Genomic DNA, 15,638 nt, shown 5'->3' with positions numbered 1-15,638 from the left:
AAAGGAAGGAATGAAGAGCACTTGGTAAATACATGGGTAAATGTAAAAGTTATATTTTCTCCTCTCTTCAACAGAATTAAATTAGAAATCAGTAACAGTAATCTGGGAAGTCTCCATATATTTAGAATTTAAGCAACATACTTCTAAATCTGTGAATTGAAGTAACAAGGGAAAAGAGAATATTTTGAAGGGGATGAAAATGAAATGAGTGTTTATCAAAATTTGTGGGATGCAGCTAAAGCAATGCCAAGAGGGAACTGTTGTGGCATTAAATGATTACATTAGGGGAAAAAAATCAGTGATTTAAACTTCTATGTTAAGAAGTTAGCAAAGAAGAGCAAATTAAATCCAAAGTAAATGGAAGGAAGAAAATAATCAGGATCAAGTGCAATTCGATAAAATCAGAAATGGAGAAACAGTAGGAAAAATGTTAATATAAGCTAAAAGCTGGTTCTTTGAAAAACATAAATAAAATTGATGAATTTTTGGCCAGATTGATCAAGAAAAAAAGAAGATACAAATTACTGATATCAAGTAAGAAAGATATCTCTACATAGCTCACAGATCTTAAAAAGATAACAAGGGGATATTGTGAACAATATACCAACTTTATACCAACAAGTTTGGTAACTTAGACTAAAAAGAGAAGTTACTTGTAAGGAAGAAATAGGACAAACTCAAGAAGAAATAGAAAAACCAAGTAGCCCTATATCAAGAAAAGAAATTGAATTAGTGTTTGAAAATTTTCCTACCAAGAAGAGTTTAGGTACAAATGGTTTCATGGGTGAATTTTATCAAACATTTATTGAAGAAATAATACTTGTCCTACACAGCAACTTTTAGGTAACAGAGGAAGAAGTAACACTTCACAGCTCATTTTATGACACCAGTATTGCCCAGATACCAAAGTCAAAGACAGTCATGGAAAGGAAACTGCAGACCAGTATCCCTTAAAAGCAAACACAAAAATTCTTAGCAGTAACAGATTAAATTCAGAAGTATATGAAAATGATAATATACTGTAACTATGTGAGGTTTATTTCTGGAATGCACGGTTGGTTTAATTTCCAGTATTCAATTGATTAGTGTAAGATATATCTTGAATCCAATCTCTTTTTACCTTCACTACCACTATTGCTCTGTGAAAGAGCTCAGGAAATTTTACACCAAAATATGATTCCTTGGTATTTTGAATTAAAGGCCTTTAGAAATCAAAAGTCCCTTGGAAGGGACTTTCCCTCTATCTGCATAACCAGATGGACCAGTCACAAGAACAGTGGACTTCTCTTCCCTTCCCTGGTGTCTCAGTATATTGCAGGAAAGAAAATGAAGAATGCAACCATACCTGGCCCAAATCATTTTAAACAATACCTCTCAGGTTAATTTACAAGTTAGTCTGTTTCCTCCCCATCCATTCAATCTCTCAAGGATCTGTGCTTCCTCCCTAGCAACCATTTATTGCCCCTAAGCGGAATTACCTATATTCTTTCTTGGGGGGTGGGAGTGGAAGGTGAAGTTTCCCCTTGCCCTCCCCCCCACCAACCTACGCAAAGCTGTCCCTATTCTGTCTTGAATTATTGTAGTATCCTCCTAACTGATCTCCACCCTTTGCCTCATTTAGTCTGTTCTTGACACAGCAGCCAAATTTACTTTAAAAATTTAAGATTATGTCACCTCTAAGCTTAAGTCCTCCATGGTTTCCCATATCCCACAAAATCAAAGCCACTAGAACCTGTGGGGCCTTACTAGATCTGGCTTTTTCTCAGGTGTTGTATTTGAGTCGATTCTCTCCCCATTGTTTCTGAAGTCAGTTTATTTTCCCCTTCAAGTTACGGTTTATTTTTTGTGTTCTCCCTGCTTTTCTGGGTCCAGATTGAATTGGAAGTAGACTTAAGTGGTTCTGTATGTCTTTGTTAGGATACCTAGACACTGTTTTATTCTGGGTTTTGTATGTGACTTGCCCTAGGGATTTGCTACTTTGTACCCATCTCCAGGGGAAAACACCCTCAATCTTTATTCTGTTTCCCCCAATTCCTTGTATACTCTGGAACTTCCACTGCAGAGAGACAGAAGAGGGGTGGGTGGATGACTGTTGATCTCCTTCTTTCGATTTATCCTCTTTTCCCCCACTGTGGTTTCTTTCCCTTCCCAGAAAAGGATAAGAATATGGTTTCTTTTCTCTGTGTTACATGTGAATCTAAAGAATTTGTCAACTTGCCTGTATGGCTTCTGGGTGTGGGGGTCAGTTTTAACTGCTGTGCCTCTTTGTTGTGCTGCAGAATGTTTTGTTTTTTTGCCTAATCCCTGTTGTTATAAGTTGTATCAAATTATGCTTCATTTCTTGTTTAGGTGTCCTGGGTAAAAAAAATTTTTAACTGGTTGGTTTATTTTTTCTCCCTCATTTTGTTGATTATTGGGCAAAGTACATTCAGAGGTGCATTTTCAGTTGGCTTTTTTTTACTCAGAAACCTTACTCAGTTGCTTATTTGCCTGTATGTCTTGCACTGCATTATAATTCTGTTAGCTCATGTAGTGTTGGTATTATTTACATAGATACACAAATATACAGTATATTCACACAGATATATATGTGAACTAAATATGTTTATGTGTTAAGTATATGTACATATCTAACTATGTATTTTTTTTTCTGAAGTAAATTGTTGAGCTTCTTGAAGGCAGGGAGCTGTCATGTACTTCGTGTTTTTTATAGTGTGTATTGTAGGACATTATGTATAGCAACATTTTGGTGCACATTTCTAAATGAATTAATACTAAATCGTATAATTATTTGATTCTAAAAGCACTGTTCCAGTAATACAGTAGGCAAATGTTGAGTTTATTTTTTACTGAGATTGTTTTCTCTTTTTATTTGCAATACAGGTACATCAAGAGAGTGTACACATGATTGAAGTCACAAGTAATCTGATTAATGAAACTCTAGCAAATCACCCTGAGTGGGCAAAGTAAGAATATTGTTTTGAAAAAAAACTAGAGATGGATGGCCTAGTTTCAGCATCTGTTTGCATGGAATGATCTTCACTGATGCAGCTACATTTGGAAATAGAGTTTGCCAAAGCTTTGATAAATACCATCATTTTTGCAGAAGATGGCTTATAGGCATGTAATATTGGGGTTGGGAGGAGAGAGAAGTGCTTAGTATTTTAGGAACAATTTATGATGAATGATATATTTTAATTGAAATTTACAGTTTACAGCATGTTTATAGTTTACAAAGCACTTTCGCCTACCTTACGTTTGTTCCTCACAGTGACTCTTTGAGATAGATTGAGGAGATTATTCCCATTTCATAGATGAGGAAATAAGACCAAAGGTTAAGGAACTTGAGATAATAATCCTTCAGTGGAAGAGTCAGCACTTGTATCCAGTGCTTGCAACCAACTGACGGGAACTTTCCACTGTAACATGTGGAAATGATAACCCTGCAACTTTCTGTGTAATTCTTGACATATTCCCATATAGCATTATTTTGGAGGAGGAGTGGGCAAACTATGGCCCAGGGCCAAATTCAGCTACCTGTTGTGGTAAATAAGGTTTTGTTGGATCACACTCATGCTCATTTGTTTATACATGGTGTCTGGCTGTTTTAGGACTACAGGGCAGGCAGAATTGAGTAGTTGTGGCAGAGAGATGTTTTGCAAAGCCTAAAATATTTACTCTCTGGCCCTTTACAGAAAAAGCTTGCTGACTCTTGTCTTAGAGGGTGTCTTTGTGTACTTGTTTAATTTTGCTTCTGTAAGAAGGGTTTTATCTCTTTGTGAGGAATGTTAAGCAGAGCTATGCTATTTACTTGGTTGAACTTGATGGCAGATTGCATGACCTGCTTTTTTTGCTAACCCTCAGTATAGTCACAAATTGCAGTTAGGAATTACTCTGCTAATTTTAGGGTTTTCAATTGAGATTTAATATGATTTTCTCCTTTGCCTTTACTTTATTCCTTTTTATAAGATCTGTTTAGGACATTACTGAACTTGGTTTAGAATGATGTTTGAATATTCTTATATTATCCAGAGCATACTCAAAAGTGCTTGTCCTCAATATTTTTTTTTTTTTTTGAGACAGAGTCTTACTTTGTTGCCCAGGTTAGAGTAAATGCCGTGGCGGCAGCCTAGCTCACAGCAACCTCAAACTCCTAGGCTCAAGTGATCCTACTGCCTCAGCCTCTCAAGTAGCTGGAACTACAAGCATGTGCCACCATGCCTGGCTAATTTTTTTCTATATATATTAGTTGGCCAATTAATTTCTTTCTATTTATAGTAGAGACGGGGTCTCGCTCTTACTCAGGCTGGTTTCGAACTCCTGACCTGGAGCAGTCCACCCGCCTTGGCCTCCCAGAGTGCTAGGATTACAGGCGTGATCCACCACGCCCGGCCCCTCAGTATTTCTTGTTAGTTACAAATTGTGGTATGTCCATACAGTGGAATATTATACAGCATTAAATAAAAATGAACTAATACATGTACCAACATGGGTGAATCTCAGAAATATGTATGCTGAGTGAAAGAATTCAGGCAAAAAAGAGTCCATATGGTATGATTTCATTTTTGTAAAGTTCTAGGAAATGCAGATTAATCTGTAGTGACAGAAAGATTGGTGGTTGCCTATGGAGTGAAGTGGAGTAGGGCTCTAGGGAGGGCTTACGTAAGGATGCAAGGAAACTTAGGAATGATAGATATGTTTGTTATTTTGATTAAGGATATACGAAGAGGCCACATGTACAGTAGCTCATGCCTGTAATCCTAGCACTTTGGGAAGCCAAGGCGGGAGGATTGCTTGAGGCCGGGAGTTTGAGACCAGCCTGAGCAAGAGGGAGACCTCGTGTCTGCAAAAAAGTAGAAATATTGAGCTGAGTATGGTGGTACGGACCTGTATTCCCAGCTACTTTGGAGGCTGAGGCAGGAGTATCACTTGAGCCTGGCAGTTTGAGGTTGCAGTGAGCGATGATGACGCTGCTACACTCTAGCCCGGGTGACAGTGAGATGCTGTCTCAAAAAAAAAAAAAGGATATAAGAAGAGAAGTGATATCATCAGATTTAATTCTAGAACAGTCTTTCCATCTGCATTGTGGAGGAAAGATGGAAGGGATACAAGACTTGAGCTTTGAGATAGGTTAAAAGTTCTGAGAGTAAACCAGAAGAGAGGTGATGAGATCCTGAATTCTAGACATCAGCGGGGTTAACAGGAAGGACAGATTTATAAGATCTTAAGGAGATTATTTGGTGATTAACTGGATATAGGAGGAAGAAATCTAACATGACTCATGTTTCTAGTTTTGGAAATTAGTGGATAATGGTGGATTCACCAAGATAGGAAATAGAAGAGCGGATTTGGTGAGGAAAATAATTCATCTTTTTACCTGTGGTGTTTGAGGTGCTCGTGGTATGTGTAAGTGGAAGCATGCAGTAGCTGTTGTCTAGGTTGGTTTGTGGATCGAGAGAGACATCTGGGCAGATGCTGTGTGAGTCCAGGAATCAGATGGGAGGTCTGGGTCAGAACTAGAGTCTGGGGCAGCATCAGCATAAAGAAGGAAAGTGTATGACGCACAGAGAGGATGCCTGGATGAGCACCCTCTGGATCATCTTCAGTCCTTAAGGGTGAGCAGAAAATGTTAGGTTGGCAAAGAGGAATGAGAACAGGCTGTAAGGAAAGAATAAAACCAAGAGAAGAGAACATTTTTAAAAAGTAGTGGTAGTCAGCAACTACAAGAGCAGTCCATTTAATTGGTGGAGCAAAAGCCAATTAGAGAAGTTGCAGTGTATTGAGAAATTACAAGGAAATTACGAGGAAATGAAGAAAGCAAGCATTGACTGTTCTTGCCCACGTTTCTCTGTGAGAAACTGGTCGGGGGTTGGAGGGGGGTGGGGTTTTTTTTTTGCTTATTTTTAAGAACTGGTAGAGTGGAAGGGGCTGGAAATATTAGGAGAGAGGGATAATTGTCAGTGCATTTCTCCGAGGATGAAGCATGAGATGGATCCATGGCACAGATAAAACAATTGAGGAAAGCAGGTCAGAATTGGCATGGATGTGGATACTGTGGGTTTAGTGGGATGGAGTGGGAAAGTGGGAAATTGGGACCATATACCTTTGAAGTAAGAAGTGAGCCTTCCTGCCCTCTACCTCTTTGAACATAATACATTTTGAAACAAGAATGAGCAAAAGGAGGAACCGACATGTACAGGTATCAGATTTTAGGAGGGAGCCATCTGGGATCCAGACAAGTAGATGGAGCCTTTCCCGGGCTCTGATAACCTCCTTACAGGTATTGTCCTCTAGGGCTCATTCTCAGCCTTAATACCCAAAGGGGTTCCTTTCTTTGGTGGTTATTCTTCTGTAGTAGAAATAAACCCACAGCCCTATCATACTGGTTTTAAATTATAATAGCACTATCTCTGCTAATGTATTACGCACAATCTGAGTAGCCCTAGGCCAGGGAGTTGTAGAAAGGTTATTTGTTTTTTGTTTTAACTTTTGAAATAATTATGTATTCACAGGGAGTTGCAAAGACATGTTATAGGGAGGTCCCATGTACTCTTTACCCCACCTCCAATGTTGTCATCTTTTATAACTATAGTACAATAACAAAACCAGGAAATTGGCATTGGTGTAATACACTGACCTTCAGCTTTCACTTGCTTTTACACATTATCCACCATCTGAACAGGCACCCATTGAAGATCTAATTTATCCACCAGCTAGCTCACCAGGCATCTTTTTAAAATTATAAATTTTTTTTTTTTTTTTTTTTTGAGACAGAGTCTCACTTTGTTGCCCAGGCTAGAGTGAGTGCCTTGGTGTCAGCCTGGCTCACAGCAACCTCAATCTCCGGGGCTCAGCGATCCTACTGCCTCAGCCTCCCGAGTAGCTGGGACTACAGGCATGCGCCACCATGCCCGGCTAATTTTTTGTATATATATTTTTAGTTGGCCAATTAATCTATTTCTATTTTTGGTAGAGACGGGGTCTTGCTCAGGCTGGTTTCGAACTCCTGACCTTGAGCAATCCGCCTGCCTCGGCCTCCCAAAGTGCTAGGATTACAGGCGTGAGCCACCGCACCCGGCCTAAAATGATAAATTTTTAAGATTTAAAATAATTGTTCTCCCTCTTAATTTTCTGTGTTCTTCCTCAGTTCTTCACTTCCTTAGATTAGTCGTTCACAGATTTCAGCATGCATCACAATCACCTGCAGGCCTGGTTAAGGCACAGATTGCTGCTGGACCCCAGCCTCGGAGTTCTTTTTTCAGAAGGTTTGGGGTTGAGCCCAAGAATTTTTTTTTTTGGAGACAGAGTCTCACTCTTGTTGCCCCGGCTAGAGTGCTGTGGCCTCAGCCTAGCTCACAGCAACCTCCAACTCCTGGGCTCAAGAGATCCTCCTGCCTCAGCCTCCCGAGTAGCTGGGACTACAGGCATACGTCACCATGCCTGGCTAATTTTTTTCTATATATTTTTAGCTGGCCAATTAATTTCTTTCTATTTTTAGTAGAGACAGGGTCTTGCTCTTGCTCAGGCTGGTCTCGAACTCCTGAGCTCGAACTATCTGCCTGCCTTGGCCTCCCAGAGTGCTAGGATTACAGGTGTGAGCTACCGCGCCTGGCCTAAAGCTGTTGCTTGCGTCCCTGAGTGGGCGCAAGAGCCCAAGAATTTTCATTTCTAACAGGTTTTCAAGCAGTTCTGATATTGCTGGTCTGTGGACCACACTTTGAGAACCCCATCTGAATATCCTAGTGTTGCAGAACCATTTTCTCTGGCGCCGAATAAGGCAGATGACCCAGGACATGTATGGACAGAAAAACTAGGCAGAATGAAAGGGAGGTTGTGGGAAAAGTGGGCCTGAAAGCTAAGAAAAAGTTGAAAGGACATCCTGAGTGTTAGCATCATGCCATTAAGGCCTGGAAATCAAGGATTCCTGCTTATGATGAGTTTATATCTGTGTATTGATAACTGATCAGCAATTTGTTATGATTGCTGTTATTAAGTACATCAAGTTCAAATGTTATTGGTACAGTGCACTAAAAGTGTTCTTTTTTTATTTTTTCTTTGTTTTAAATTAGTTGGCTTCCTGAGGCTCAGGTAGTCCAAAGAGCCCTGAATTCTGCGGCTAACAATGTCTATCAGTACGGACGAGAATGGATAACCCACAAGGTAAGGGAATAGCCTTTCTTTGTGGCTTTCTCTTTGCAGTGTCTGTACTGGTAGTGGCTCTTGCTTTGATAAAGTATGAATAGAGATTTTATTTACAACATTTCCATTTTTTAAATAGGCATAAATGTATAGGTCAGTAAGCAACATACCATGAAATTAAACCTTCTGGAAGATCACACTGAATGGTGTTAATAGCCTGAACAATCTGAGAGGTTTGTTGTTTATTTTTCAAAATAGATCTGATTCATTATTTGTGCTTTAGGACAGAATGATCACTCTGCTTGAATGGTCAAATAAGGCTTTCTGGAGAAAAAGATATTAAGGCATAATAAATCCTATTTCTGCAGGTAACTGTGCTTGGCAGTTTCCAATTAGTTTCATTTAACCTTTCCAAGAAACCTGCAATAGTCTGAATTATTTTGCCTGCTTTAGATCGGTGGGTCTAAAGACTAGGAAACAGACTCAGCAAGCTTAATAAATTCCCAGTGGTCCTGTAGTAAATTGCAGAGCTTGGTTTCAAACTGAAGAGTAACTCCAAATCCCTTCTTTCTACTGTAGTATACTGGCAGTGTTTGCCCAGAACTGGATTAAGTGCTTTTAATGTGGCACTTGAGATAAACCTTCAAGGAATGGCAGATCAAGGAAGAGTGGATTTTAAGAAGGGTATTTATGTGGGCCGAGATGGAGAGACAGGAGTGTGCTTGAGGAAATGCTCTTGACTGAAGTGGAGGGAGCTCTGGGAAGGGGAAATGAGTACTAGAGGAAAAGACAGTTAAGGATTAGACTCCACACTGGATTTTAGATGTCTCTCCCCCCCCCCCCAGCATTACCTATGGGAATGAAGGTAATTTGCATTTTTAATATACTGAAGTAATTAAGATCATGTAGAGATTGACAAGATTTGTTGCAGTGAGACTTGTGCTCAGAGAAATGTACTGGTATATGATTCCTTATTCAAAATTCAGAAGCAAAATCTCAAAAAGATATAATGGAGGATATATTATACACACATGTATGGTAGTCTGTTACCATAAAGATGGAACCATAGTTAAATTAGAAGTGGAAAGAAAGTATGTTATTGATTGTCTGGGGTCCATACCAGATAACTTAATCTTTTGGCAAGCCTTTACAAAAGTATTTATTGAGTAAGTGAGAGATAAGTATGTGGCTACAGATCTCCTAACTGTCAAAGAAGAAGATCCAGCCATTGCAGAAGGCATTTTAGCCTTTTAGAAATGTTATTTTGCTGAAAGCATAGCGTTTAATTCTTGATTTATCTATTAGGGAAGAATGTTTATTCTGGAATTTTTACCTTTTTGAGAAGAGGATAATGAAAGGGAATTTTGGGTAGCAAGAGAAATATGCCTTGGTTTTTTAAAGAAGTAGAGTTCAACTTAGAGAAAAGACAAGTATGAAACCTTTTGTTAAAGATTCTAAAATAGAGGACAGCTGAAGAGGGATGAGTATTGATAACAAAAATGGTAACTATTTGTGATCCTGATTTAGAACACAGGGATAATATCAAAAAACAACAAACTGATGAATGGAAAAGCAAAAGTGTTAGATTTATATAACGGAAGATTATTCAGCCATAAAAAGGAATGAAGTACTGAGATGCTAATGTGGATTAACCTTGAAAACATTAGGCTAAGTGAAAGAAGCAGTCATAAAAGACCCCATATGTACGATTCCTTTTATGTGCAATGTCCCAAAGAGGCAAATCGATAGAGACAGAAAGCAGAGTAGTAGTTTTCAGGCATAGGGAGGACTGGGGAGTAATGGGGGACTAATTGCTGTTGAGTACAGGGTTTCCTTCTGGGATGACGAAAATGTTTTAAAATTAACTGTGGTCATGACTGTATAACTATGAATGTACTAAAAACTGTTGAATTGTATACTTAAACAGTGGAGTTGTGAGGTATGTGAATGATAGTTATCTCAATAAAGTTGTTAAAAAATAAAACACACATTGAAACTGCAGAGGTAGCTTTCTAATAAGTCTCAGATCTTACCCAGGTAAGAATCATATAAGAACTGGGTCTTAAGAGCTGAAGTCTAGAGAGTGCTGAAGGTAGGAAAAAATGTGATACCCAGAAAAGGAGAAGAGTTTTAGGATGTGTTCAGGTAAGGTTCCCACCTCTCTGCCCCGGCTTACTTTGTCAGCCTTATCTCCCATTTCCCTTATGTTTATTTAGCTTCTGCTTGGACCTCCCAGGTTACTTTCCTTGCTCACCATCCTCCCTTGAGCTGTTCTTTCTGCTTGGTATGCCCTTTCTAAGATTTGTGCCTGGAGGTGTTGCACTGAGACAGCAAGAGAATAAAGGGGGATGTTTCCTCTGTGCCATCTCCCATGACCACAGTGGTGAAAATGGAAGCAAGTCCATAAACGAGCCAGGCACTGCTGCAGGTGCTTGAGGAAGAGCAGTGAACCAGAGTTACCACCCTCCCCTTACACTCTGATGAGAGGAGATGATATGTAAATTAAATATGTAAACAAATAAAAATTTCCGGTGCTAATAAGTGCTGTGACAAGGACAGAGTGATGTGGTAGAGATTGACTCGGGATGATGTTTTAGATAGAATGGACACAGAAGGTCTCAGTGAATGCAATGTACTGAGCACATTATAATGTCACAGGACAGTATCTTGGGTCTGTAATGTTCTATATTTGATAGCACCACAGTTTTGGAGTGTTTTATGACATGCTGTGAAATTATGCTGAACTCTCCTTTAATAGCTGTGATATTTTAGAATTATTCACGGTCTTGTTGGGAGACTGCTGAAAGAGATGCCAGTTTGAAATACTACTTTATTGTGATAAAGGCCACTGTGTTTGAACAACCTGGGCTGGAGTCTGACAGTAATAATTTGAGGCCTCTTCTGGTTAGGGAGATCTCAGAAGCTGATAGGAGAATGACAGGGCGAATTGGTAACAGGAGTTCAGTGAGTGTCTAATAGTTGTGGTATGTGAAAGGCATATTTAATTAAAGTAACTGAAGGAAGTTAGACTATGGGTAATTGTGGTCTTTAATCATTTTTTGTAATTTGTTCTGTTAGGTATTCTTTGTTAGGTGTATTATATATGTTGTAGTTGAAAGAACATTAGAGAACGTTGATTCCTGACTCTGCCATTTAGCTACTTGACGTGGTCCTGCTGTAGACCCTTCCTGACTCTGTTCTCATCTTAAGGAACAAAGGATGATAAAACCTTTTTGTGTCTAACTCTTGGGGTTGTTGTAAAGATGACATAATATAGGTGAAAGCCATTTGTAAATTGTAAAATGCTTTGCAAAGATAAATGGTTTTTATTCACTAATTTGTGTGTGGTTTATGAATAAATAAATATAAAGGAAAACATTAGGCAGATATACTTGCATCATATATATTAGACTTGCATTATATTAGACTTGCAGATATACATGCATGTCTAATAACTGGTTCTATATCTATAAAGCCAGCATCAAATAGATAAAAGGTAAGGAAATACACATTGTAAACTAACATGGGAAAATGGTTAATCTTTCACTACTAAAGAAGGAAACAATAAATAATTGGTTGTGTTTCACATGTGTTAAATTACTTAAAATTTTATTAGTCCATAAAACTTTGGGGAAATTGATTCATTCATATAACTTTGGAAAGTGTTAATTGGTGCAATCCTTATAGAAGACAACTTAGCAATGCATAGCAAGAGCCATTAAAATTCTCATTTCCCTTGATTCCTGTACCTTTATGTACCACTAGTAATAAGAAAAAAGTTGTGTATAGAATGTTCATTGTAGTGTTACATATGACATTAAAAATTGGGAATCATCTATATATCCTATGAGTAGGTAATAAAATAATACTGGAACATAAACTAAAAACATTAATAATAAAGATGAAAGTGATGAAGGCTAAAGTGAAATGCTTATAATGCAAAAGAAAATTTAGAATTCTAAATTATCTCTATGTTGTAAACAGGAAGAAAGTTATAGAGGAAATGGAAATAGTTGTGTTAAGGACGTGGGAGTACAAATCAGTATTTGTGTTTTATATTACACTGTGATTTAATAAGTAGGTGGGGTAAGGTACTGCATCGAATGCCCTTCCTCTGAGCTATGTTGTCTCAGTGCACCTGATTACTACACATCCAGAAGCCAGTCTGATCAGTAGCTAAAATCCTCAATTGTTACTTAAAGTTCTGGGATAATTCTTAATAACAGAGATGAATGTAACATGAGACTTACATATAATAGATGGGCACTGGCGTCACAAGGAAAAGATTTTTCTCTGGGTACATGAGATCAGCTAAGTCAGTAATCATGGAGTCATTTGCGCCATTCTGTGATAGCCTGAAGTAGCTCTGTTGGAGACCTGAGACTAGAGGAAAGAAAAACTAAGCAAAAAGATGAGAAATGAGAGGAAATTTACTGGGAATACTGAGGAGTAGAGTTTAAGAAAAGAACATAATATGGCTAGAGATAATTAAATAGTCTGAAATATTTTAGTTTGTTTTGAACAAATGTAAAGACCAAGCATGTATTAATTTTACTGGATTGTTGCCTGAAATACTAAACCGGGTTCTATCTGTTTCTGCTAGCTTCATAAAATTCTAGGAGATAAGGTGAACAACACTGCTGTAATTGAAAAGCAAGTACTAGAACTTTGGGACAGACTGTATCACTCTTGGTTTGTAAAGGTAAGTTTATTTTAGCAAAGGTTTTCTGTGTTAAACTAATAAAGTCCTTTTATTTTATTGACTCAGTGACTAGATAAGATTGTATTCACACTGGGAATTAAATTATTGACATTTTTAAACAGCAAGCTCTTAATCCTTGTGTCACTAAAAGTCAGCTTGAGTTGATGGTTAATCTCCCTGAAAGAACTTGTCAACCTCTGGTGGTCAGTATCACATTCTCTGTGCATTACCGTCTTATTCTCTAGAAGACCAGCTCTGTGCAAGAGAAATGTAATGCAGGCCGCATATGTGATGTTAATTTTTCTAGTAGTTACATTAAAATTAATTTTACCTGTTTTAGGTTTTTTTTTTTAAGAGCTGGAGCCTGGGCAACAGCAAGACCCTGTCTCTACTAACAGTTAAAAAAATTAGCTGTGTGTGGTGGTGCATGCCTGTGGCCCCAGGTACTCAGGAGGCTGAAGCAAGAGGATTGCTTTGAGCCCAGGAGTTTGAGGTTGCAGTGAGCTGTGATGTGAGATGCTGTCTCAAAAAAAGAAAGAAAGAAAGAAAAAGAGTTAGATGGTGTCACTGTGTTGGCCAGGGTGCAAGCTTTTCTTGAACTCCTGAATTCAAGTCATTCTCCCCACTCAGTCTCCCAAGTGGCTGGGAATACAGGTGTGTGTGCTACTGTACTCAGCTTGTTTTAGTTTTTAAATAATATTTTACTTAACCCAGTATACCTAAGATACTATCATCATAATATCTAACCAGTAGAAACATTTTAAGGAGATATTTTATATTCTTTTTTTTTTTATACTAAGTTTTCAAAATCTAGTGTGCATTTAACACCAACAGCACATCTCAGTGTTTGGACTAACCACATTTTAAGTGACTACACATGACTAGCTGTTCTTCTTCTGGATGGTACACTTATAGACATTAAGAACTTTTCAAGGAAGTAAAAATAGATCTAAAAGTTTAGAGATATTTTTTATTATTTATTTATTTATTTTTGAGTCTCACTCTGTTGCCTGGGCTAGAGTGCCATGGCGTCAGCCTAGCTCACAGCAACCTCAAACTCCTGGGCTCAGGCGATCCTCCTGCTTTAGTCTCCCGAATAGCTGGGACTACAGGCATGTGCCACCATGCCCGGCTAATTTTTTATATGTATATATTTTTAGTTGTCCAGCTAATTTCTATTTTTTTAGTAGAGACGGGGGCGGGTGGGGGTGGGGAGGTCTCACTCTTGCTCAGGCTGGTCTCGAACTCCTGAGCTCAAATGATCCACCTGCCTTGGCCTCCCAGAGTGCTAGGATTACAGGTGTGAGTCACCATGCCTGGCCAAGATCTTTATTTTAAATCAACCTTGTATGTTACTTGTGCTTATGTACTCTTACTTTAGAATTTATGATGGAGAATATTTTTCATCATGTATAAAATTGATGGTTTTAAAAGCTGCTGCTTATGCCAAGGCATCCTGTGTACTAGGTCTGGCAGGGCCTGTGGGCCAGCAGGTGCTGCGCTGTGTGTACAGTGGGCAGAGTCAGTGGTGATTTTTCTCAGGGTTGATGTAAGAGGAGAGCTGAGTGTTTATAAATCTCTCAGCATGAGATGGAGAAGGAGAAGGAGAAGGGTTGATTTTAAATTTGAACTTGTTGCTTAGTGACCTGTTTGGGATTGTGTACTCTTGCCCTGGGATGAGTTGAGGGACCATTGTTGGTTTTTGTGGGTTTCAAAGGCTGTAAACAAAAATACCTAGGGAATATCTATGTAGAGTATCGTGGATTTCATCCCATCTGCTGAAGAACCAGATGATTAGAAAGGTTGTGTCTATTTCCTTTGGTAACTGTGGGGCTTCTGTTTATAAACAAAGAGCTTTTCCTATCTTTTACCGTTTGGAGCTTCATTTTATGGTAGACGAAGGTAGTGTCTCATAAGTATAGTTTTGTGAGTGGTTAAGTACAGTCATCCCTCAATCTGTGGGGGATTGGTTCTAAGATCCTCCACAGATACCAAAATCCAGGGATACTCAAGTCATTCAAACAAAATGGTATATTTGCACATACCCTATGTACATCTTCCCATATACTTTAAGTCATCTGTAGGTCACTTACAATACCTAACACAGTGCCTACACATCATCATATATGCATGTTTTCAACATAGTAGTCAGTGAGTGGATTCAGTATAGTACTTAGCACGTGTCAAATTTAAGCTTTGCTTTTTGGAACTTTGTGGAATTCTTTAACCCCCCAATATTTTTGATCCACAATTGGTTGAATCCATGGATGCAGAACCCACAAATGTGGAGGGCTGACTGTGTATTGCCTTCTTTACCTCTTTGGCTGGGACCTAATGTCTTTCTGCATATGTAATGGAGATCAGTATCACTGTTCCATTAGCAAAAGTGGGAGAATGGAAACGTGTGGAAAATGTTAAGAAATTACCTCTGAATTTTAGCCTTGCCTGTCACTTTATTTATCTCTCTTTCAAATTTAGTTATTCTGACATCTCTGCCCGTGTCTTCCGGATAGATGAATTCATTCTCCCCCCCCCCCCCCATTCTTGTTTCTTTGTCATATTCTTCTCTCCCCTACTCTCTTTATCTTGTATGGAAGATTAATCAGGGAGATGAGGAGAAGAGGAAAAAAGCAAAGATGAGTGACCAAGGGAAAGGTGGAGGGGCTAAAAAGAAAAGATGAAAATAAATGCTGTGTTGGTGTACTGCTACAGATATTGAGAAGTACAGTGTGTTCACAAATGTATTTAGGAGGGAAGCACTGGAGCGAGGCTCAGACATTGTACCTAGAATGTAAAC

General features: G+C 38.6%; 1 protein-coding gene across 5 annotated transcripts in view; it reads left to right on the top strand.

Moving 5' to 3' along the window:
- Positions 1 to 15,638, top strand: part of TMEM245 (transmembrane protein 245) — a 95,575-nt gene that overhangs the window by 36,210 nt on the left and 43,727 nt on the right. For all 5 annotated transcript variants that reach the window (XR_001146717.2, XM_012736768.2, XM_012736767.2 and 2 more), the window contains 3 exons: positions 2,884 to 2,966; positions 8,070 to 8,160; positions 12,743 to 12,841. Coding sequence is in view for 4 of the 5 variants with exons in the window: in XM_012736768.2 (XP_012592222.1) it covers positions 2,884 to 2,966; positions 8,070 to 8,160; positions 12,743 to 12,841 (273 nt within the window). In the remaining variant the exon portion in view is untranslated. The remainder of the gene's footprint in view (positions 1 to 2,883; positions 2,967 to 8,069; positions 8,161 to 12,742; positions 12,842 to 15,638) is intronic.

The sequence above is a fragment of the Microcebus murinus genome, chromosome 12 (assembly GCF_040939455.1).
Source record: "Microcebus murinus isolate Inina chromosome 12, M.murinus_Inina_mat1.0, whole genome shotgun sequence".
Classification (NCBI taxonomy): Eukaryota; Metazoa; Chordata; class Mammalia; order Primates; family Cheirogaleidae; genus Microcebus; species Microcebus murinus.
Note: the sequence above shows the minus strand (reverse complement) of the source record. Positions and strands in the feature narration are given on the sequence as shown.